Genomic DNA, 22,251 nt, shown 5'->3' on the forward strand with positions numbered 1-22,251 from the left:
TGGGGAGGGTTTTTTGGAAGGGACATCCTGCGTGACACTGCAGTGCCACTCCTAGATGGGCCCGGTGTTTGTGTCGGCCACTAGGGTCGCTAATCTTACTCACACAGCTACCTCATTGCGCCTCTTTTTTTCTTTGCGTCATGTGCTGTTTGGGGAGGGTTTTTTGGAAGGGACATCCTGCGTGACACTGCAGTGCCACTCCTAGATGTGCCCGGTGTTTGTGTCGGCCACTAGGGTCGCTAATCTTACTCACACAGTCAGCTACCTCATTGCGCCTCTTTTTTTCTTTGCGTCATGTGCTGTTTGGGGAGGGTTTTTTGGAAGGGCCATCCTGCGTGACACTGCAGTGCCACTCCTAGATGGGCCCGGTGTTTGTGTCGGCCACTAGGGTCGCTTATCTTACTCACACAGCGACCTCGGTGCAAATTTTAGGACTAAAAATAATATTGTGAGGTGTGATGTGTTCAGAATAGGCTGAAAATGAGTGTAAATTATGTTTTTTGAGGTTAATAATACTTTGGGATCAAAATTACCCCCAAATTCTATGATTTAAGCTGTTTTTTAGGGTTTTTTTAAAAAAACACCCGAATCCAAAACACACCCGAATCCGACAAAAAAAATTCGGTGAGGTTTTGCCAAAACGCGGTCGAACCCAAAACACGGCCGCGGAACCGAACCCAAAACCAAAACACAAAACCCGAAAAATTTCCGGCGCTCATCTCTAGTAAATACTGGCTGCTTTATTTTTACACTGCAATTTAGATTGCAGATTGAACACACCACAGCCAAATCTAACTCTCTCTGCACATGTTAAATCTGCCTCCCCTGCACTGCACATGGTTTTGCCCAACTGCTAACAAAATTCCTGCTGCGATCAACTCGGAATTACCCCCATTGTTACTGCCCCCCCCGCCCATGAGTGTAGCCATGAATGAAATATGCACGTTTAGCAAAAACCCACAGATCATAACGGAATACCTACGAAGCTTCCATCCCCTCTGACAATTGGGACAAATGTCCTGATCGCAGGAGAGTCGCCTCAAATCAGTCAAACTAGCTGCATTTGCACTGTGGGGTGACCTTTTTTTCTTTCTGAAATTATCTCCACACTTTAAATGTTGGGGCATGATCTGATAAAAGATGGGCTGAATGAAAACTAGATGCACTGGTGAGTTTTGTTTTGTGGGATAAGGTGTTTAAGTAATATTTAACTAGTTGAGTCAGGAGTGTTTTAAGAGAGGAGAGAGCCCACGTGCCAATCCTAGGATTGCTAATGGCGGGATCCCAGGATCCTGACCTAAAATTGGCTGGGATTCAAACTCGGGGATTTCGGGATTAGCCACCAATTTACTTTTTGTCTAAGAAAACACAAACGAGAGAGCGCTATTCACATCCAAAGTAGACTGTCAGTACCTCCGGTTACAAACCACAGACTACAGCGGACGGAAAGATATCAGCTGGTCGGCCGTACTATACCCTTGCAGGAGGGGAGCGCTGGATCATTCATCTGCCCACGGACTCCAGATAAGGCCGAGAATACGAGCACCGGCCGGGAGGGCAAAGCCTGTTTCCGTGGCTAAAGCATATGGTTGTATCCACTCCATAAAAGGCTATCTATGAGAAATTAGCCAGGAGGAATATCACCTGCACCGTGATCAAACAGAGGCGCATGTATGGTATACCTACTTTTTATTCACAGATTGCTGCAGCACAGTGACTATTACTTATAAATCAGCTTTGCATTAATCACTTTAAACCACTAACCAGCTGGGAGCAAGGATGCACTTTATATAATATTATTAACACATGTTTCATCAATCAGACTAAACGGATTTATGGACAGAAGTACAGGTTGAGTATCCCTTATCCAAAATGCTTGGGACCAGAGGTATTTTGGATATGGGATTTTTCCGTATTTTGGAATAATTGCATACCATAATAAGATATCATGGCAATGGGACCTAAATCTAAGCACAGAATGCATTTATGTTTTATATGCACCTTATACACAAATCCTGAAGGTAATTTTAGCCAATATTTTTTATAACTTTGTGCATTAAACAAAGTGTGTCTACATTCACACAATTCATTTATGTTTCATATACACCTTATACACACTGCCTGAAGGTCATTTAATACAATATTTTTAATAACTGTGTGTATTAAACAAAGTTAGTGTACACTGAGCCATCAGAAAACAAAAGTTTCACTATCTCACTCTCGCTCAAAAAAGTCCGTATTTCGGAATATTCCGTATTTCGGATATTTGGATATGGGATACTCAACCTGTATTATAAAAGCTAACACTCATCCATATGTTCCAGTATGAGGCTGGGAAGCTGTTGAGCAGCGTATCTGAGTACAATTGATACATTGTTGGACACAAGTTATATACAGAGTATCCGGCTTATTGGAAATATATTTTAAATTCTGGATATTTGAGGAATAAGGAAAATAATCCATATAAGTGGGACGGTTATACCTACATATGCATATACATGGAATCAATTTGATTATAATCAGTGATTTATTGGTTTTTAGGATTTTACGGTCATATTGATATTTTTAATATATGTTTATGTACTGCCGGCCGGCATTAAGTTCAGAGTTATTTGAATTGTAAAAATAAAAATCCACTTTGGATGTGAATAGCGCTCTCTCGTCTGTGTTTTCTTAGTTACAATTTTAGGGGCAAAAAACCAATTGCCCCTGAGAGAGCAGCTTACACATCTATGTAATCACAGCGCCAGGAATTGTTTGGTTTTCATTACTCTTTGTCTCACTGAACATCCTCAGGAGGCTCAGACATTGCCCGGCTCCCCCTGCCCCAGTCTGTGCACACTGCGCAGCATGATGTGAAGTCAGAAGTCACGCTGCGCAGCCACCGCCCTCTGGCCGGACCTCACCGCCAACCTGCACTGCCTGCATCTCACCCCTTCTCCTCGCAGAAAGTGACCCGCATTATGCCAGAGTCTACTTTGCATGTGCAGGTCTTCGGGAACATGGTACCCTTGCCATGTTTTCGGGAACATCTCCAGTGCGCATGTGCAAATCACTCAGAAATGGCCTTGGCGATTTGTGTCCGCAGTATAGGGCCGCCGCCACGCCACCAAGGTGTACGATGTGGGCCCCCCTGGAACCAGGGGCCCATGTGCACAGTACACCATGCACCAATTATTGAAACGCATATGAGTGGAGTTTCATTTATAGCAGAAACTACTGGTTAATGATCAGGGTTTTTCTCATATCCTAAGAGATGGTAGACATTGGGCCTTGGTCTATGCCTATTATTTTAATGCAACATATTTTATTTTTAATGTAATCAGTTACATAGGTAAGCACAATTCCAGCAATATAATGTAATGGAATACCAGACAGTTGCATGATAGTACATGATTTCCTTTCTTATGATTCATTTACGAACCAGGCTGAGCAGTATTCAAGAGAAAAGGAAGAGTTTATATGAATGAAGGGTTGATTTTAATGTAATGCATTTACTGTACCATACAAAGTGGACCTGCAAATAAGCATTTTTATGAATGCAGCTCCAAGAGTGTGAGCGTGCGCCTATCTCACAGGCCAACAAATAGGCACATTGGCACAAAATAAAAATCTGCATATTTTCAGTGTGCCCCATGCTTAAGGGGGGTACTCACAGAGCGATCGCTGCTTAAAATCTAAGCAATCTGACCCAAATCGGGCCGTGAATACGGCCCTTTACTCTGTGGCGAGACAATGAAATCATTTCTATACAGTCTTAACAAAGAATTACAATGTACAGTATAGAATTGTTATCTGTCTTTATCAATTCAATAAAGAAATAATGAAGATATTTCTTTCCAGCCCTGAAAGCAGAGGAAGGGGGTGAATACTTTATTAATGGGAGGCTACCCCCTGACGCACCAAAGAGATTTGATGCTGGTGGGACCACCTTTCACTACAGAAGACCACAGGATGAGCCAGAGTCACTAGAGGCTTTAGGGCCTACTAATGCAACAATAGTTGTTATGGTATGTAAATAACATTTCAATCACTTTGTTAAAGCCTTCATTTGTTTTATTGGGAATTGTGAATACACTATACTAGTCTTTTCACGCTACACATGTCTACTGCCCCCATAGGTTTTAAAGATAAACCTGAGACACCCATGGAGTCACTGTCAACCTGTTGCTTACACACTGTTTCTCTTGCTCACCCTGGTTCCACTTTCATATGAGATGAATATTTCCCCTCTTTCTTGCAGGTTATGGTGAGAGAAGAGATGTCTAGTATCCGCTATAAGTTTAATGCCCCTATCAACAGAGACACACAGGGTGGGTATAACTGGCATCTCACCACATGGACCAAGTGCTCTACTCTATGCGCTGGAGGTAAGCTAAAGAACTAATTTGTAGTAGAGAAGAAGTGATAAAGACTATAGCAACATTCCAGACCACACTGGTTTCCTATCTCTGCAGGAGTGCAGTTGCAGCAGGTTGTATGTAAGAAGCTAGCAGATGGGTCTATGGTCTCTGATGACATGTGTGATACACAGCAGAGGATTCAGGAGAAGCAGCGTCCATGTAACACTGAACCTTGCCCCCCTGAGTGAGTAAATCCTGGACATTTTGTTTTATTAAGAGTATGAATCATATATGATTAATATTTGAAAGGGTGTATACATAGACAAGTGCTTTCCTCTATTGCCTAAGTTCATCCGATGATCATTGTGGTTTGGAAACTCAGTGGCACATGTTTTGCACGAGTGAAAACCAGAGTAAGAAAGTTTGGCTACTCTCACATTTGGTGCAGATTCATGTAAATGTTTACATGTTTTTTCATCTATTCTGCTTTTTACACCATTATATTGTGTATTGTCCATATTAAGCCATACTTGCCGGTTATGCGTTCTGATCATTGCATTCTGATGCCAGACAGCACATTTACACAATTTCCAGGGTCAAATGCAGGCTGTCCTGCCAAGGAAAGAATACAGCGAGTTTGATAACACGGGATCCCTGCCACTCGCTGCACAGTGCCATGAGTCTTCCATATGCAGGTAGTTGTACATTCTGATGATTTGCAGTTACAACAGCAGTTGATCTTTAGAATATACAGAAGAAAAAAACATCTGAAAACAACTAAGGGGAGATGAATAAAGCCTTGAGACTGATAAAATGGAGAGAGATAAAATACCAACCAATCAGCTCCTGTCATTTTTCAAACACAGTCTGTAACATGACAGTTAGAAGCTGATTGTTTGGCATCTCTCTCCACTTTATCTATCTCCAAGTACTTAGTACATTTCCCGATGGTGGGAAAACTGCGCATGTGCAGGACCCATTCTGCGCATGTGCAGAATGGGTCCTGCAATCGCATCGCAGGGATGTGAACACCTTTGCCTGTTTAACAGGCAGAGGCATTTGAGGGGGGAGACAAGGTTAAGGACAGCGACGCGAGACGCAGTTTCCTTGGCACCACAAGCTACCCCGCGACCGCAAGCCTGAGTAAGCTCAGGCTTACTCAGCCTGCCATCGCAGATGAACATTGTGAACGATGGTCGCGATGTTCATCCCAGACTGCGATCGCATCGATTGCAGTATTGCTATCGCAGATATGGGAAGGAAGTCCTGCATTTGTATTGCTAAAAATTGCATTTGCATAGCTGCTACGAACAGCTTTGCAAATGCAATTCTTACTGAATTAGGCCCAATAGCCATTTCCTGCATTCATTTCAGAGTAGCTTTTTCCATATCAACTCTTTTCTTTTTCATTTTTGTTTTTAACAATGTGTTTATTGAAGGTCAAAGCAGAACACAGTCCAACAGCAACAGAGAAAAAAACCCACAAATAAGGTGATACATATTGAGTCATTAAGTCTGAAACCAGCAGAGTTACAGTATTTGAATAGTGGAAACAAATGCTAAATCCGCCAACAACATGTAATATGTGTCACTGCAAGACCCAATTTTCATTTTTATCAACAAAAGAGACATCTAGAAACATAGAAATGCAAGAAAATAGGATTTTAATGACCTACCGGTAAATCATTTTCTCGTAGTCCGTAGAGGATGCTGGGGTCCACATTAGTACCATGGGGTATAGACGGGTCCACTAGGAGCCACTGGCACTTTAAGAGATTAATAGTGTGGGGTGACTCTTCCCTCTATGCCCCTCCTACCAGACTCAGTCTAGAAACTGTGCCCGAGGAGACGGACAACTTCGAGAGAAGGATTTTACACAGATAGTGGCGAGATTCACACCAGCTCACACAAACAAGGCAAACCAAGCTAACTAGCCTGAAAACTCAGCAACAGCTGAATAACAGTACTGAATCAAGTCATAACACAGAACTTAACTAAGAACAAAACAGTACTGAATCAAGTAACCACTGCAGGATAACGAAGCGCTGGGCGGGCGCCCAGCATCCTCTACGGACTACAAGAAAAGGATTTACCGGTAGGTAATTAAAATCCTATTTTCTCTTACATCCTAGAGGGTCCACATTAGTACCATGGGGATGTACCAAAGCTCCCAGAACAGGTGGGAGAGCGCGGAGGCTCCTGCAGAACTGATTGACCAAACTTAAGGTCCTCAGAGGCCAAAGTACTGTATCGAACCTGTAGAATTTTGCAAATGTATTCGACCCAGACCAAGTAGCCGCTCGGCAAAGCTGTAAAGACGAGACACCCCGGACAGCCACCCAGGAAGAACCCACCTTACGAGTAGAGTGGGCCTTAACAGATTTTGGACACTGCAATCCTGTCATAGTATACGCATGCTGGATAGTGAACCTGATCCAGCGAGAGATCGTCTGCTTAGAAGCAGGACACCCAAGTTTCTTGGGATCATACAGGACAAACAGAGAGTCCGATTTGCTGTGACGAGCAGTCCTCTTCACATATATTTTAAGCGCCCTTACAACATCCAAGGACTTTGATGGAATTGAGGAGTCAGTAACAACTGGCACCACAATAGGTTGCTTGATATGAAAAGCCGACACAACCTTTGGAAGGAACTGCTGACGTGTCCGGAGCTCAGCTCTATCTTCATGGAAGATCAAGTAGGGGCTTTTACAAGACAAAGCCCCCAGCTCCGACACACATCTAGCAGAAGCTAAGGCCAACAGAGTGACAGCCTTCCACGTGGGAAACTTGACCTCAACTTCCTGTAGAGGTTTGAATCAATCCGACCATGTTAAGATCCCAGGGTGCCGTAGACAGCACAAAGGGAGGCTGGATGTGCAAAAGGGAGGCTGGATGTGCAAAATCCCTTTCAAAACAGTCTGAACCTCAGGGAGGGAAGCCAGCTGTCTCTGGAAGATAATGGATAAGGCTGAAATCTGGACCTTTATGGGTCCCAACCTCAGGCCCATATCCACACCTGCTTGCAGGAAGAGGAGAAACCATCCCAGTTGAAACTCCACCGTAGGAAACCTCTTGGATTCACAGCAAGGTATATATTTCTTCCAAATGCAATGGTAATGTTTAGACGTTACTCCTTTCCTAGCCTGTATCAGAGTAAGAATAACCTTTTTCGGAATGCCCTTCCGAGCTAATATCTGGCATTCAACCTCCATGCCTTCAAACGTAGCCGCAGTAAATCTTGATAAGCGAACGGCCCCTGTTGTAGCAGGTCCTCCCGAAGAGGAAGAGGTCTCCGATCTTCCAGCAGTAGACCCAGAAGATCCGCGTACCAAGCCCTTCTTGCCCAGTCTGGAGCAATGAGGATTGCCTGAACTCTTTTTCTCCTTATGAGCTTTAGGGGTATATTCAATTAGGGTCGAAAGCTGCAGTTTTTTACTTTTTAAGGTCGAATCGTGATTCAACCTATTCAATCCCAGCTAATTTTATTTGACAAGTCTGGGAATTCGACTTGGTGAATAGTACGTGAATCGGCAGTATAGCTGCCGATTCACGTACTTTTGAGGGAAATGAGGCCAAATTCGATAGGATTTGGCGCCGTTTCTGACCATCTCAGTCCGACATAAAAAATGTCAGACTGAGATGAGGGGCCTTAGTGGAGGAGAGGGGGGAGTGTCGCTGGGAGACGCGAGCAGCCAGATGGGGAGAGCCGTGGGCAGCCAGACGGGGGAGAGCAGTGCTGGAGGATGTAACAGCTGCCGCTCACAGCAGCATCCACCTGGCTCCAGCAAGTGAGACCTTGCTTGCTGGAGCCGGGTGGACGCTGCCGTGAGCCGCGGCTGCGATGCGAAGACGGGGAGCAGAGGGACGTGGAGACATTAGATGGGGGAGCGGTGTGGTGGACTGCAGAGCACTACCTCTGATGGGCGCCTTCCTGACAGGCTCCCGGCAGCGCACCCCGGCCGCAGCTGACAGCGTTGCCCTCCGCCTGACAGGTACCCCCGGCCGCTGCAGTTACCTCTCCCTAGCCGCCGCTGACGGGGAGAGGCAGAGAGATGGGGGGGGGGGAGACTGGGGAGAGCCGCGGGCAGACAGAGGAGAGCAGCGCTACAGCAGCGGCTATATAGCCACTGCTGTAGCGCTGCTCTCTCCAATCTGCCCCCGGCTCTAAGCTCCTGCATCTAAATTCGACTTTTTTTTAAAGTCGAATAGATAATGCATTGAATAGCCCAGGTCGGATCCATTCCGACAAAAACATTTTGGAATGGATCCAACTTCAATTGAATATACCCCTTAGAATCCTTGGAATGAGTGGAAGTGGAGGAAACATGTACACCGACTGGAACACCCAGAAGTCACCAGGGAGTCCACTGCCATTGCTTGCGGGTCTCTTGACCTGGAACAATACCTCCGAATCTTCTTGTTGAGGCGGGAGGCCATCATGTATATTTGAGGAACCCCCCAAAGATTTGTCACCTCCATGAACACCTCAGGATGGGGATCCGGTCTGAAGATCGACAGTGTCTAGGTCGACAATGTTTAGGTCGACCACTATAGGTCGACAGTCACTAGGTCGACATGGATGGAAGGTCGACAGGGTTTCTAGGTCGACATGTGCTAGGTCGACAGGTCAAAAGGTCGACATGAGTTTTTCACATTTTTTTTTCTTTTTTTGGATTTTTTCATACTTAACGATCCACGTGGACTACGATTGGAACGGTAAAGTGTGTCGAGCGAAGCGAAGGCACCATGCCCGAAGCATGGCGAGCGAAGCGAGCCATGCGAGGGGACGCGGTGCACTAATTTGGGATCCCGGTCACTTTACGAAGAAAACGACACCAAAAATAAATAAATCCTCATGTCGACCTTTAGACCTGTCGACCTAGCACATGTCGACCTAGAAACCCTGTCGACCTTCCATCCATGTCGACCTAGTGGCTGTCGACCTATAGTGGTCGACCTAAACATTGTCGACCTAGATACTGTCGATAAAACAAACCACACCCCTCTGGATGGAGGCCCCACTCTCCTGGATGGAGATCGTGTCTGCTGAGGAAGTCCGCTTCCCAGTTGTCCACTCCTGGAATGAAAATTGCTGACAGCACCAGCATGTGTTTTTCTGCCCAGAGGATGATTCTTGTTACCTCTGACATTGCAGCTCTGCTCTTCGTTCTGCCCTGTCGGTTTATGTAGGCCACCGTCGTTACATTATCCGACTGTACTTGAATGGCTTGATCTCGCAGAAGATGTGCCGCTTGGAGAAGACCAATGTACACAGCTCTTAGTTCCAGAATGTTTATTGGAAGACTGGATTCCAGACTTGACCACCTTCCTTGGAAGGTTTCCCCTTGAGTGACTGCACCCCATACCCGGAGACTTGCATCTGTGGTTAGAAGGATCCAGTCCTGAATACCGAACCTGTGGCCCTCCAGAAGGTGAGGTATTTGCGGCCACCAGAGGAGTGAAATCCTTGCTTTCAGCGACAGACGGATCCTCAGGTGCATATGTAGATGAGGACCCGACCACTTGTCTAGGAGAACCAGTTGGTAGGATTGAGCATGAAATCTTCCATATTGTAGAGCCTCGTAGGAGGCAACCATCTTCCCGAGAAGGCGAATGCACTGATGAACCGAAACCCGGGCTGGCTTCAGGACATCCCGGACCATAGTTTGTATCACCAACGCGTTCTCCTCTGGTAGAAACAGACACAAGCTCCCTGCTTATCAGGTCGCCGGAGACTCACTTGCCACCGGAATCTTCTGGCACTCCCGCTCGCTCTTTTACGGGAGTGAGCGGTCGCCTCGGGTGGCTAACGATCATCCCCCTCAGGAGCTCAGTGTCCTGTCAGCGGAGATAGTGGCCATTAACCTCTCAGGATTGGACTCTACTCCCCCCCCCTAAGTCTCACGAAGCAGGGAGGCTGTTGCCAGCAGCCTCCCTGTGCCTAAACTAATCTCCCTCTCACCTGCTGCCTTGCATAGCAGTGAATGGATGTATATGCAAACTACATCCATAGAATAGGGAGAAGGACTGGGGGCAGTCAAGTAGTTTGGGTAACAGTATGACTGTGTGATGCACTGCCATGAGGCCATGCAGAGAAACAGAGAGAGAAACAAGCTTCTCTGGTGGACAAGACCACCTTTTTGTATGGGCTCAATGGGCAGTTGCCCAAGGGCCCCAGGAGTATAGGGGCCGCGGGCTGAGGGTTCCCGTATTCCTGGAGTACCAGATTTTTTTTTTTTAACTGGCCGCAGGGAACCGGAGATATTGGACTTCATAGCAGCAGTCCCCATCAAAGTTGCTCTTTCCAGCCAAATATCTCAGGTTCTGTCTGACTTCGAGTTTTTCTCAGGGTATTCTCCAAAAGCTGGGACTCTCCCCTTTCGGTGGACACTGGCAGCTTGTCTCTACTATGCCCAGAACTGAAGATATCAGCCTTCTAGCGTCGGTGCATTGACTGGCTCCTGAACGCTGAGCTCCAAGTCCCCAGTAGAACCTAAAAGGTTGGACTCTCCCATTGCTAAGCTAAGAAATCCATTTCCAGGAACTGGAGATATCTGCAGTCAAGCAAGCTGTCCTCCCACCGGAAAGTGATGAATATTAAGCCCACTCACCTATCAACCCCTCCGCTGCGTATTAAACACCCCATATCACCCTGGAAGTCATGTACCGGGGCCCCTTCATTCTGCACAATGCCTCCTTCTACAGTTTAGTGTTCTCCTTCTTGCCCCATCTCCCACCATCTGTACAGTAAAGGAGTAATTAGCAAAACATACTGCTCCAGGTCCTACATGATGAGTGGAAGACAGAACACCCCAAGACATCAAAGCTGCCGCTGATAGCACTCCCCACCACTACCGCTGGAGAATGGATATGGGCCAGCAGCGGCTCCTACCTCGGAGGAGTGGGGCTGTTGCTGGCCGTGCTGCCGGGTCCCTTCCTACCACGGGTGCTTGCTCACTTGTCTCCGCTGTCGGCCGTGTCCTGGCATCTGTATAATGTAGTTTCCAGACACTGGGACTGCATGCACAGTAGTGGCGACGGTACTGTGCATGCACATACCCCGGCTTCAATGGACTGTAGTGGCTGCAGTCTGTAGAAGCCAGCTAGGGCTGACGAGGCAGGGAGCTGGCTTCCTACAGGAAGCCAGCTCTCTGCTATTCGCAGCCCGGTCTGGCAGTTCAGGAGGAAGGAAACACCTCCCAATGGAACTGTCTAGTGTCTGTGACTGGCAGGTGGGACTTCCAATAGGAAGTCCCTGCCAGTCACAGTGAAGCTAGTTCAGTCTCACGACCTGCATCTGGCTTCACTGACACTGTGAGAGCTGGCGGATTTTACCTGGCGGGCTGCAGTTCTGCAGCCCATTGGCAAAATCCACCACTGGTAGGCCCTAGGAGCCTCAGTGCATTGCTTTGCCCAAGGGCCTATACTGCTGTTAAAATGGCCCTACTGGTGGATCAGTACACTCCCTCTTCAATGCTGGGCACACTGGTGTTTTATTCACTACTGTATCTCCCTGAAAGCTTTTTCAAGAGTAGGCAAGTATACATATAAGTTCTAATGGAGGAAGTGCACATTTGATTTCTATGTTGCTTTACAAGCTGTGTTACTGAATTGTGCATGATAAGCCTTGATAGATGATGAACTTTGGGCCATGTTGCATAGTTGCTGACTTCCTGACTGATCACTCTGGGAAGAGGGCAGCCAGTACGCACAGAAGGGGAGCGGGACGGGCTCATGTCGCATCCCAAGGGCCAGGGCGAGAGCGGGGCTATCTAAATGGAGCTGCATGTGGCGTGGAGGTTGTGGTGACATCATTACAGCCATGCCCCCTTCCCTAAAAAATAAAAAATACAGCATTATACAGCAGGTGTGTGGCTACAATGATGCGATTCAACGAGAGATGTGTCATCAGCTGCCCGGAACACCCACTTCACTCGCAAAGTAGGCGGCTGGGTCCGGGGGGCCTGCAATAATCATGAGACTTGCCTATTCTTCTTTTCGTGAGCCTCCCGGCCATTCCGGGTGAGTAGGCAAGTATGCCATGGTGCACTGCAGGTGGGGCAATGTAACATGTGCTGATATATTTAGAGTTAAATTTACTAAGGTGAGAGGTTTTTTTTAGAACTGGTGATGTTGCCCTTAGCAACCAATCAGATTCTATCTATTATCTTCTAGGAGCAGCTAGATAAATGTTAAGTAAAATCTGATTGGTTGCTATAAGCAACATCACCAGTTCTAATAAACTCCCACCTTCATAAATGTACCCCTTAGATGTGGGTGGGCTATATTGTTTATGAGCATGGTAAATACTGGCTGCTTTATTTTGACACTGCAGTTTAGATTTTAGTTTGAACACACCCCTCCCAAATCTAACTCTCTCTGCACATGTTACATCTGCCGCCCCCCCTGCAGTGCACATGGTTTTGCCCATTAGTGTGTTTTTTTGTTTTTCTAACAAACTTGAATCAGGCCCTATGGACCTAAAGGTGGATATTACTGTTCAGTATTTACTCAGAGTAAAATGTTCAGTCAGATGCATTTAAAAATGTGTTCAATAGAAAAATAGTAGCATTTACACCAATGTAGAAGTATCTATTATTATGCTTTGTGATAGCATAGAGAACGCCTATACATTACTTTATTTGCAACAACAGAATAATGAAATGAAGGCCCATATCTAATAGCCTGTGTACTGCAGGAACCAGTTATTTAGAAATAGCGGCTCCGCAGGAGACTGGGCACAACTAAAAGAAAGCTTTAGACTACTGGTGTGCACTGGCTCCTCCCACTATGACCCTCCTCCAGCATTCAGTTAGAATCTTGTGCCCGGCTGAGCTGGATGCACACTAGGGGCTCACCTGAGCTCCTAGAAAGAAAGTATATTTTAGGTTTTTTATTTTACAGTGAGATCTGCTGGCAACAGACTCACTGCAGCGAGGGACTAAGGGGAGAAGAAGCGAACCTACCTAACTGGTGGTAGCTTGGGCTTCTTAGGCTACTGGACACCATTAGCTCCAGAGGGATCGAACACAGGACCCGACCTCGATCGTTCGGTCCCGAAGCCGCGCCGCCGGCCCCCTTACAGAGCCAGAAGCAAGAAGTGTTCCGGAAAATCGGCGGCAGGAGACTTCTGTCTTCAACAAGGTAGCGCACAGCACTGCATCTGTGCGCCATTGCTCCTCATGCACACCTCACACTCCGGTCACTGATGGGTGCAGGGCGCTGGGGGGGGGGGCGCCCTGAGGGCAATATAAGACACCTTGGCTGGCAAATCTACACCATATATAGTCAGGAAGGCTATATAGGTGTAAAAATACCCATGCCAGAATTCCAGAAAAAGCGGGAGAAGTCCGCCGGAAAAGGGGCGGGGCCATCTCCCTCAGCACACTGGCGCCATTTTTCCCTCACAGCTCCGCTGGAAGGACGCTCCCTCTCTCTCCCCTGCAGTGTCAAGCTACATAAGGGTAAAAAAGAGAGGGGGGGCACTAAATTTAGGCGCAGTATATATATATATATATATATATATATATATATATATATATATAAATAAGCAGCTATAAGGGAAAAAACACTCATTTATAGTGGGATCCCTGTGTTATATAGCGCTCTGGTGTGTGCTGGCATACTCTCTCTCTGTCTCCCCAAAGGGCTTTGTGGGGTCCTGTCCTCTGTCAGAGCATTCCCTGTGTGTATGTGGTGTGTCGGTACGGCTGTGTCGACATGTTTGATGAGGAGGCTTATGTGGAGGCGGAGCAGATGCCGATAAATGTGATGTCACCCCCTGCGGGGTCGACACCTGAGTGGATGGTTCTGTGGAAGGAATTACGCGACAGCGTCGACTCCTTGCATAAAAGATTTGACGACATACCAAATATGGGACAGCCGGCTTCTCAGCCTGTGCCTGCCCAGGCGTCTCAAAAGCCATCAGGGGCTCTAAAACGCCCGCTACCTCAGATGGCAGACACAGATGTCGACACGGATACTGAATCCAGTGTCGACGACGATGAGATTAATGTATCTTCCAATAGGGCCACACGTTATATGATTGAGGCAATGAAAAATGTGTTGCATATTTCTGATGTTACCCCGGGTACCACAAAAAAGGGTATTATGTTTGGAGAGAAAAAACTACCAGTTGTTTTTCCTCCATCTGAGGAATTAAATGAAGTGTGTGAAGAAGCGTGGGCTTCCCCCGATAAGAAACTGGTAATTTCTAAGAGGTTACTAATGGCGTACCCTTTCCCGCCAGAGGATAGGTCACGTTGGGAAACATCCCCTAGGGTGGATAAAGCGCTCACACGCTTGTCAAAGAAGGTGGCACTACCATCTCCGGATACGGCCGCCCTGAAGGAATCTGCTGATAGGAAGCAGGAGGCTATCCTGAAGTCTATATATACACACACAGGTGTTATACTGAGACCAGCTATTGCTTCAGCATGGATGTGCAGTGCTGCAGCTGCGTGGTCAGATTCCCTGTCGGAAAATATTGATACCCTAGACAGGGACACTATATTGCTAACCGTAGAGCATATTAAAGACGCACTCTTATACATGAGGGATGCACAGAGGGATATTTGCCGGCTGGCATCTAAAATAAGTGCAATGTCCATTTCTGCCAGGAGAGGGTTATGGACTCGGCAGTGGACAGGAGATGCAGATTCTAAAAGGCACATGGAAGTTTTGCCTTATAAGGGTGAGGAGTTGTTCGGGGATGGTCTCTCGAACCTCGTTTCCACAGCAACAGCTGGGAAGTCTACATTTTTACCCCATGTTCCCTCACAGCCAAAGAAAGCACCGTATTATCAGGTACAGTCCTTTCGGCCCAATAAGGGCAAGCGGGTTAAAGGCGCGTCCTTTCTGCCCAGAGGCAGAGGTAGAGGGAAAAAGCTGCAGCATACAGCCAGTTCCCAGGAGCAAAAGTCCTCCCCCGCTTCCTCTAAGTCCACAGCATGACGCTGGGGGTCCACAGGCGGAGCCAGGTACGGTGGGGGCCCGTCTCAAAAATTTCAGCGATCAGTGGGCTCGCTCACGGGTGGATCCCTGGATCTTTCAAGTAGTATCTCAGGGGTACAAGCTGGAATTCGAGACGTCTCCCCCCCGCCGTTTCCTCAAATCTGCCTTGCCAACAACTCCCTCAGGCAGGGAGGCAGTGTTAGAGGCAATTCACAAGCTGTATTCCCAGCAGGTGGTAGTAAAGGTGCCCCTACTTCAACAAGTACGGGGTTACTATTCCACAATGTTTGTGGTACCGAAACCGGACGGTTCGGTGAGACCCATTTTAAATTTGAAATCCTTGAACACGTATATAAAAAAATTCAAGTTCAAGATGGAATCGCTCAGGGCGGTTATTGCAAGCCTGGACGAGGGGGATTACATGGTATCACTGGACATCAAGGATGCTTACCTGCATGTCCCCATTTACCATCCTCACCAGGAGTACCTCAGATTTGTGGTACAGGATTGTCATTACCAATTCCAGACGTTGCCGTTCGGTCTATCCACGGCTCCGAGGGTCTTTACCAAGGTAATGGCCGAAATGATGATACTCCTTCGAAAGAAGGGAGTTTTAATTATCCCGTACTTGGACGATCTCCTGATAAAGGCGAGGTCCAGGGAGCAGTTGTTGGTCGGGGTAGCACTATCTCGGGAGGTGCTACAACAGCACGGCTGGATTCCAAATATTCCAAAGTCACAGCTGGTCCCTACGACACGTCTACTGTTCCTGGGGATGGTTCTGGACACAGAACAGAAAAAAGTGTTTCTCCCGGAGGAGAAGGCCAAGGAGCTGTCATCTCTAGTCAGAGGTCTCCTAAACCCAAAACAGGTCTCGGTGCATCACTGCACGCGGATCCTGGGAAAGATGGTAGCTTCCTACGAAGCAATTCCATTCGGCAGGTTCCATGCGAGAACCTTTCAGTGGGACCTGTTGGACAAGTGGTCCGGATCGCATCTTCAGATGCATCGGCTGATAACCCTGTCTCCAAGGACCAGGGTGTCTCTGCTGTGGTGGCTGCAGAGTGCTCATCTTCGAGAGGGCCGCAGATTCGGCATACAGGACTGGGTCCTGGTGACCACGGATGCCAGCCTTCGAGGCTGGGGGGCAGTCACAAAGGGAAGAAACTTCCAAGGACTATGGTCAAGTCAGGAGACTTCCCTGCACATAAATATTCTGGAGCTGAGGGCCATTTACAATGCCCTAAGTCAGGCAAAACCCCTGCTTCAAAACCAGCCGGTACTGATCCAGTCAGACAACATCACGGCGGTCGCCCATGTAAACCGACAGGGCGGCACGAGAAGCAGGACGGCGATGGCAGAAGCCACAAGGATTCTCCGATGGGCGGAAAATCACGTGTTAGCACTGTCAGCAGTGTTCATTCCAGGAGTGGACAACTGGGAAGCATACTTCCTCAGCAGGCACGACCTCCACCTGGGAGAGTGGGGACTTCATCCAGAAGTCTTCCAACTGATTGTAAACCGTTGGGAAAGGCCACAGGTGGACATGATGGCGTCCCGCCTAAACAAAAAGCTAGAAAGATATTGCGCCAGGTCAAGAGACCCGCAGGCGATAGCTGTGGACGCTCTAGTGACACCGTGGGTGTACCGGTCGGTTTATGTGTTCCCTCCCCTTCCTCTCATACCAAAGGTACTGAGGATAATAAGGAGAAGAGGAGTAAGAACTATATTCATTGTTCCGGATTGGCCAAGAAGAGCTTGGTACCCGGAACTTCAAGAAATGATCTCAGAGGACCCATGGCCTCTGCCGCTCAGACAGGACCTGCTGCAGCAGGGGCCCTGTCTGTTCCAAGACTTACCGCGGCTGCGTTTGACGGCATGGCGGTTGAACACCGGATCCTGAAGGAAAAGGGCATTACGGAGGAAGTCATTCCTACGCTGATTAAAGCTAGGAAAGAAGTAACCGCAAACCATTATCACCGCATATGGCGAAAATATGTTGCGTGGTGTGAGGCCAGGAAGGCCCCAACGGAAGAATTTCAGCTGGGCCGTTTCCTGCACTTCCTACAGTCAGGGGTGACTAGGGGCCTAAAATTGGGTTCCATTAAGGTCCAGATTTCGGCTCTATCGATTTTCTTCCAGAGAGAACTGGCTTCACTACCTGAAGTTCAAACTTTTGTTAAGGGAGTGCTGCATATTCAGCCCCCTTTTGTGCCTCCAGTGGCACCTTGGGATCTCAACGTGGTGTTGGATTTCCTAAAGTCACATTGGTTTGAGCCACTTAAAACCGTGGAATTGAAGTATCTCACGTGGAAAGTGGTCATGTTGTTGGCCTTGGCTTCGGCCAGGCGTGTATCAGAATTGGCGGCTTTGTCATGTAAAAGCCCTTATCTGATTTTCCATATGGATAGGGCAGAATTGAGGACTCGTCCCCAATTTCTCCCTAAGGTGGTATCAGCTTTCATCTGAACCAACCTATCGTGGTGCCTGCGGCTACTAAAGACTTGGAGGCATCCAAGTTGTTGGACTTAGTCAGGGCCCTGAAAATTTATGTTTCCAGGACAGCTGGAGTCAGAAAGACTGACTCCCTATTTATCCTGTATGCGCCCAACAAGTTGGGTGCACCTGCTTCAAAGCAGACTATTGCTCGCTGGATCTGTAGTACGATTCAGCTTGCACATTCTGCGGCTGAACTGCCGCATCCTAAATCAGTGAAAGCCCATTCCACGAGGAAGGTGGGCTCTTCTTGGGCGGCTGCCCGAGGGGTCTCGGCTCTACAACTTTGCCGAGCAGCTACTTGGTCGGGGTCAAGCACATTTGCTACATTCTACAAGTTTGACACCCTGGCTGAGGAGGACCTAGAGTTTGCCCATTCGGTGCTGCAGAGTCATCCGCACTCTCCCGCCCGTTTGGGAGCTTTGGTATAATCCCCATGGTCCTTACGGAGTCCCAGCATCCACTTAGCACGTCAGAGAAAATAAGAATTTACTCACCGGTAATTCTATTTCTCGTAGTCCGTAGTGGATGCTGGGCGCCCATCCCAAGTGCGGATTGTTTGCAATACTTGTATATAGTTATTGTTTAACTAAAGGGTTATTGTTGAGCCATCTGTTGAGAGGCTCATTTGGTATCATACTGTTAACTGGGTATTGTATCACGAGTTATACGGTGTGATTGGTGTGGCTGGTATGAGTCTTACCCGGGATTCAAAATCCTTCATTTTTGTGTCAGCTCTTCCGGGCACAGTATCCTAACTGAAGTCTGGAGGAGGGTCATAGTGGGAGGAGCCAGTGCACACAAGTAGTCTAAAGCTTTCTTTTAGTTGTGCCCAGTCTCCTGCGGAGCCGCTATTCCCCATGGTCCTTACGGAGTCCCAGCATCCACTACGGACTACGAGAAATAGAATTACCGGTGAGTAAATTCTTATTATTTAGCCTATTGATTTAATGTGACAATAATTTAAAAGGTATATCAGTTTGTTTTTTCAAATTATTGTTGCCTTAAATCTACGAGATAAATTGTCAGAACTGCACCTCTTTCTGCAACACCCAGCCTATTACATTCGGGTCAAAGAAGCAGATGTATTAAGCCTGGAGAAGGCATAAAGAAGTGATAAAGCGGTGATAAGTGCTAGGTGTTAACGCACCAGCCAATCAGCTCATAACTGTCAATTTACATATTGGAGCTGATTGGCTGGTGCATTATCACCTTGCACTTATCACTGCTTTATCACTTCTTTATGCCTTCTCCAGGCTTAATACATCTGCCCCACTGTGTCTTATACACCAAAAAGAATATTGTCTGGGCAGTTATTAATAAATATAAAAAGCACATATTTAATTATAAACTGTCAGTAAATATAAATGAAATACAAACATCTGTTGTTTGTCCCTTTAAATATCACATACAAAAGCCCAAATCTTCTGCTGGTGTCCAAACGGAAAGTGAGAAACACAATGTTATTGTGTCTCGTTATTGTGTATAGTCTACATATGGGTACGTAGTAGTGAATGAGTTAGCTATGGCTATCACGGTGCTTGTCCATACCCTACTGCCTCAGTAGGCATAAATAGACACACGTTAATAATACTCAATAATGTACATAAATAAGAATGTGTATTTCTGGTGTGCATGCACAGGATACAAAAAACGAACACACGGCCAATGGGCCTCTAAATCAACAAAGACTATAAGCCACAGTGGGAGGTATCTATCTACAATATGAAAATGGTATTGGGAGATTTTGACACATATGGAATGATTGAATAATGTGATGCAAAATCATCCTTTAGTAATCAAAATATTAAATTGTAAAGTTGATTGATTAATGAGTGCATACAGGTTGAGTATTCCTTATCCAAAATGCTTGGGACCAGAAGTATTTTGGATATCGGATTTTTCCGTATTTTGGAATAATTGCATACCATAATGAGACATCATGGTGATGGGACCTAAATCTAAGCACAGAATGTATTTATGTTCCATATACACTCTATACACACAGCCTGAAGGTCATTTTAGCTAATATTTGTTATAACTTTCTGCATTAAACAAAGTGTGTCTAGATTCACACAATTAATTTATGTTTCATATACACCTTATACACACAGCCTGAAGGTCATTTAATACAATATCTGTAATAAATTTGTGTATTAAACAAAGTTTGTGTATATTGAGCAATCAAAAACAAAGGTTTCACTATTTCACTCTCACTCAAAAAATTCTGTATTTCGGAATATTCCGTATTTCGGAACATTTGGATATGGGATACTCAACCTGCATTGGGAAATAAATTAACTGCATATGTCTGAGATTATTTATTCCAAATAAGCATAACACATTATGAATCCTGGCTTTTGTGTGCCATATATATGTAATGTTTTATTGTATCCCACCTTTAGTAAAAACTCTGTCTGTATTAGGTGGTCAGTAGGTCCATGGTCTGAGTGCAGCCGAAGCTGTAGCTCCGGTGTGCGTACACGCAGTGTTATCTGCCAGCGCAAAGTATCAACAGGGGAGAATAGATCTCTGGATGATAGCAGCTGTACACCAGATCGTCCTGCCATGCTGGAGCCCTGCAACACCAAAGAATGCCCACCAGAGTGGGTGGCACTGGACTGGTCTGAGGTAACTCACTTTGCTTAAATGGAAACATAAGGAACTTATTTTCTTGACATATGTAAAAGCCTATAAATCAAACCTTTGCTGCACAACCATCAACATTGTCATAAAGTGTTTTTATGCTGCAAGTGTGGGGTGCAAGATATGTACAGTATCTGAAATCTGGTTACCCCTTCATGTGGTTATGTTTGAGTAGAAGTACCTTCATACACACTGCATTAATCACTGATGATCACTGTGTACTATTAATATGTAATACTGGGTAAGCAGAAAAGCTTTGTCTACAATAAGGTACACCACGTGGGTATAAGTACACGGGCACCTGAACATGTGTTTCTTGAGCATTTCACTTCTAAAAGATGCAGAGAGCGCTTTTTGTATAGGGATTATTATGACAATTACGTACTCTTATCTCTAAGAGAAGATTTACTCAATTTTAATAAAAGGTATGGGCTTTATTGTGAAAGTTATATAGTAAAATAAAATGAAATGTAAAAACAGAATAATAAAAAAGAATATACAGTATAAGCAGTTATTCTGTGATTACTTTCTTATTTGATAAATAGAAGCAGTTTCCTGTTACTGTTCTCTTATTTCAGCTTGTCCAAGTAATTTGTATACAATGTAACACAGGTGGAGATCCTACTGTGAGAACAGAAGAGATACGGTCATTAGGTCGACCACACTTAGGACGACAGTCATTAGGTCGACCACTATTGTTCGACATGCATTAGGTTCACATGGTCACTAGGTCGACATGGTCACTGGGTCGACTTGAACAAGGTTTACGTGGAAAAAGGTCGACATGAGTTTTTCACTTTTTTTTCATTTTTTAAACTTTTTCATACTTTACGATCCACGTGGACTACGATTGGGAATCGTAACCTGTGTTGAGCGCAGCGGTAGCAGATGAAGGGGACACGGTGCACTAATTGGGGTTCCCGGTCACTTTACGAAGAAAATGACACCAAAAAATGTTAAAAAAACTTATGTCAATCATTTTCCATGTCGACCTTGTTCATATCGACCTAGTGACCGTGTCGACCTAATGCATGTCGACCAATAGTGGTTGACCTAATGACTGTCGACCCAAGTCTGGTCGACCTAATGACCCATACCTGAACAGAATAGACCTCAAATTGTGTTTAAAAATAAAGTATAAATATATTCTTTTCCACCAGTAGAGTTGGGGGAATTCCTAAATTTCACCTTTTACCTCGATTATTCGTTCAGTTATTGATTTTGAGACAATGCATTACATGCATACAATATGAAATTATGTATAATTAAAATACACATATATAGTGGAGGAGAGGATGCACAAATCTTTCTGTCCTTATAATAAATGCCCCTTAATAAATGCAAAAGGTATTTAATGAGATAGTAGAAAAATGATTATGGAAATAGAAAAAATTAAATAATGAAGAAATGAATGAAGTGGCGTTGTTCAGAACATTGTGGCAAATGCTGCGGTTCAGAGGGTCCTTCTTCCTTATAAGCGCTGTGTGGCAGTGAGTGTTGGACATACCATTTTACACACTATGCACTTCAGCACTCGATGGTGTCATTCTGTGAGCTTGTGTGATCAACTACTTTAAGGCTGAACTGTTGCTCTTAGACATTAACTCTTTATAACAACCAGTAGCGGATTTTGCCACGGGCAAGCAGGACTTTTGCCCGGGGCGCCGCCTTCCGGAGGGCGCCGCACCATGGCAAGATCCGCTACTGTGCCCCCCGCTGTGTCCCCCGCTGTGAAGGGAACTAGACGCTACCCGTCTAGTTTCCCTTCGTGGAGAGGACCTTTGCTGTGCGGTGCACGATGACGTCATCG

General features: G+C 46.0%; 1 protein-coding gene across 2 annotated transcripts in view; it reads left to right on the forward strand.

Moving 5' to 3' along the window:
• Window positions 1-22,251, forward strand: part of ADAMTS10 (ADAM metallopeptidase with thrombospondin type 1 motif 10) — a 291,074-nt gene that overhangs the window by 264,368 nt on the left and 4,455 nt on the right. For both annotated transcript variants that reach the window (XM_063916365.1, XM_063916373.1), the window contains exons 20-23: window positions 3,844-4,010; window positions 4,244-4,370; window positions 4,458-4,587; window positions 20,222-20,426. In XM_063916365.1, coding sequence (XP_063772435.1) covers window positions 3,844-4,010; window positions 4,244-4,370; window positions 4,458-4,587; window positions 20,222-20,426 — 629 coding nt within the window. The remainder of the gene's footprint in view (window positions 1-3,843; window positions 4,011-4,243; window positions 4,371-4,457; window positions 4,588-20,221; window positions 20,427-22,251) is intronic.

This window comes from Pseudophryne corroboree, chromosome 1 (genome assembly GCF_028390025.1).
Source record: "Pseudophryne corroboree isolate aPseCor3 chromosome 1, aPseCor3.hap2, whole genome shotgun sequence".
NCBI lineage: Eukaryota > Metazoa > Chordata > Amphibia > Anura > Myobatrachidae > Pseudophryne > Pseudophryne corroboree.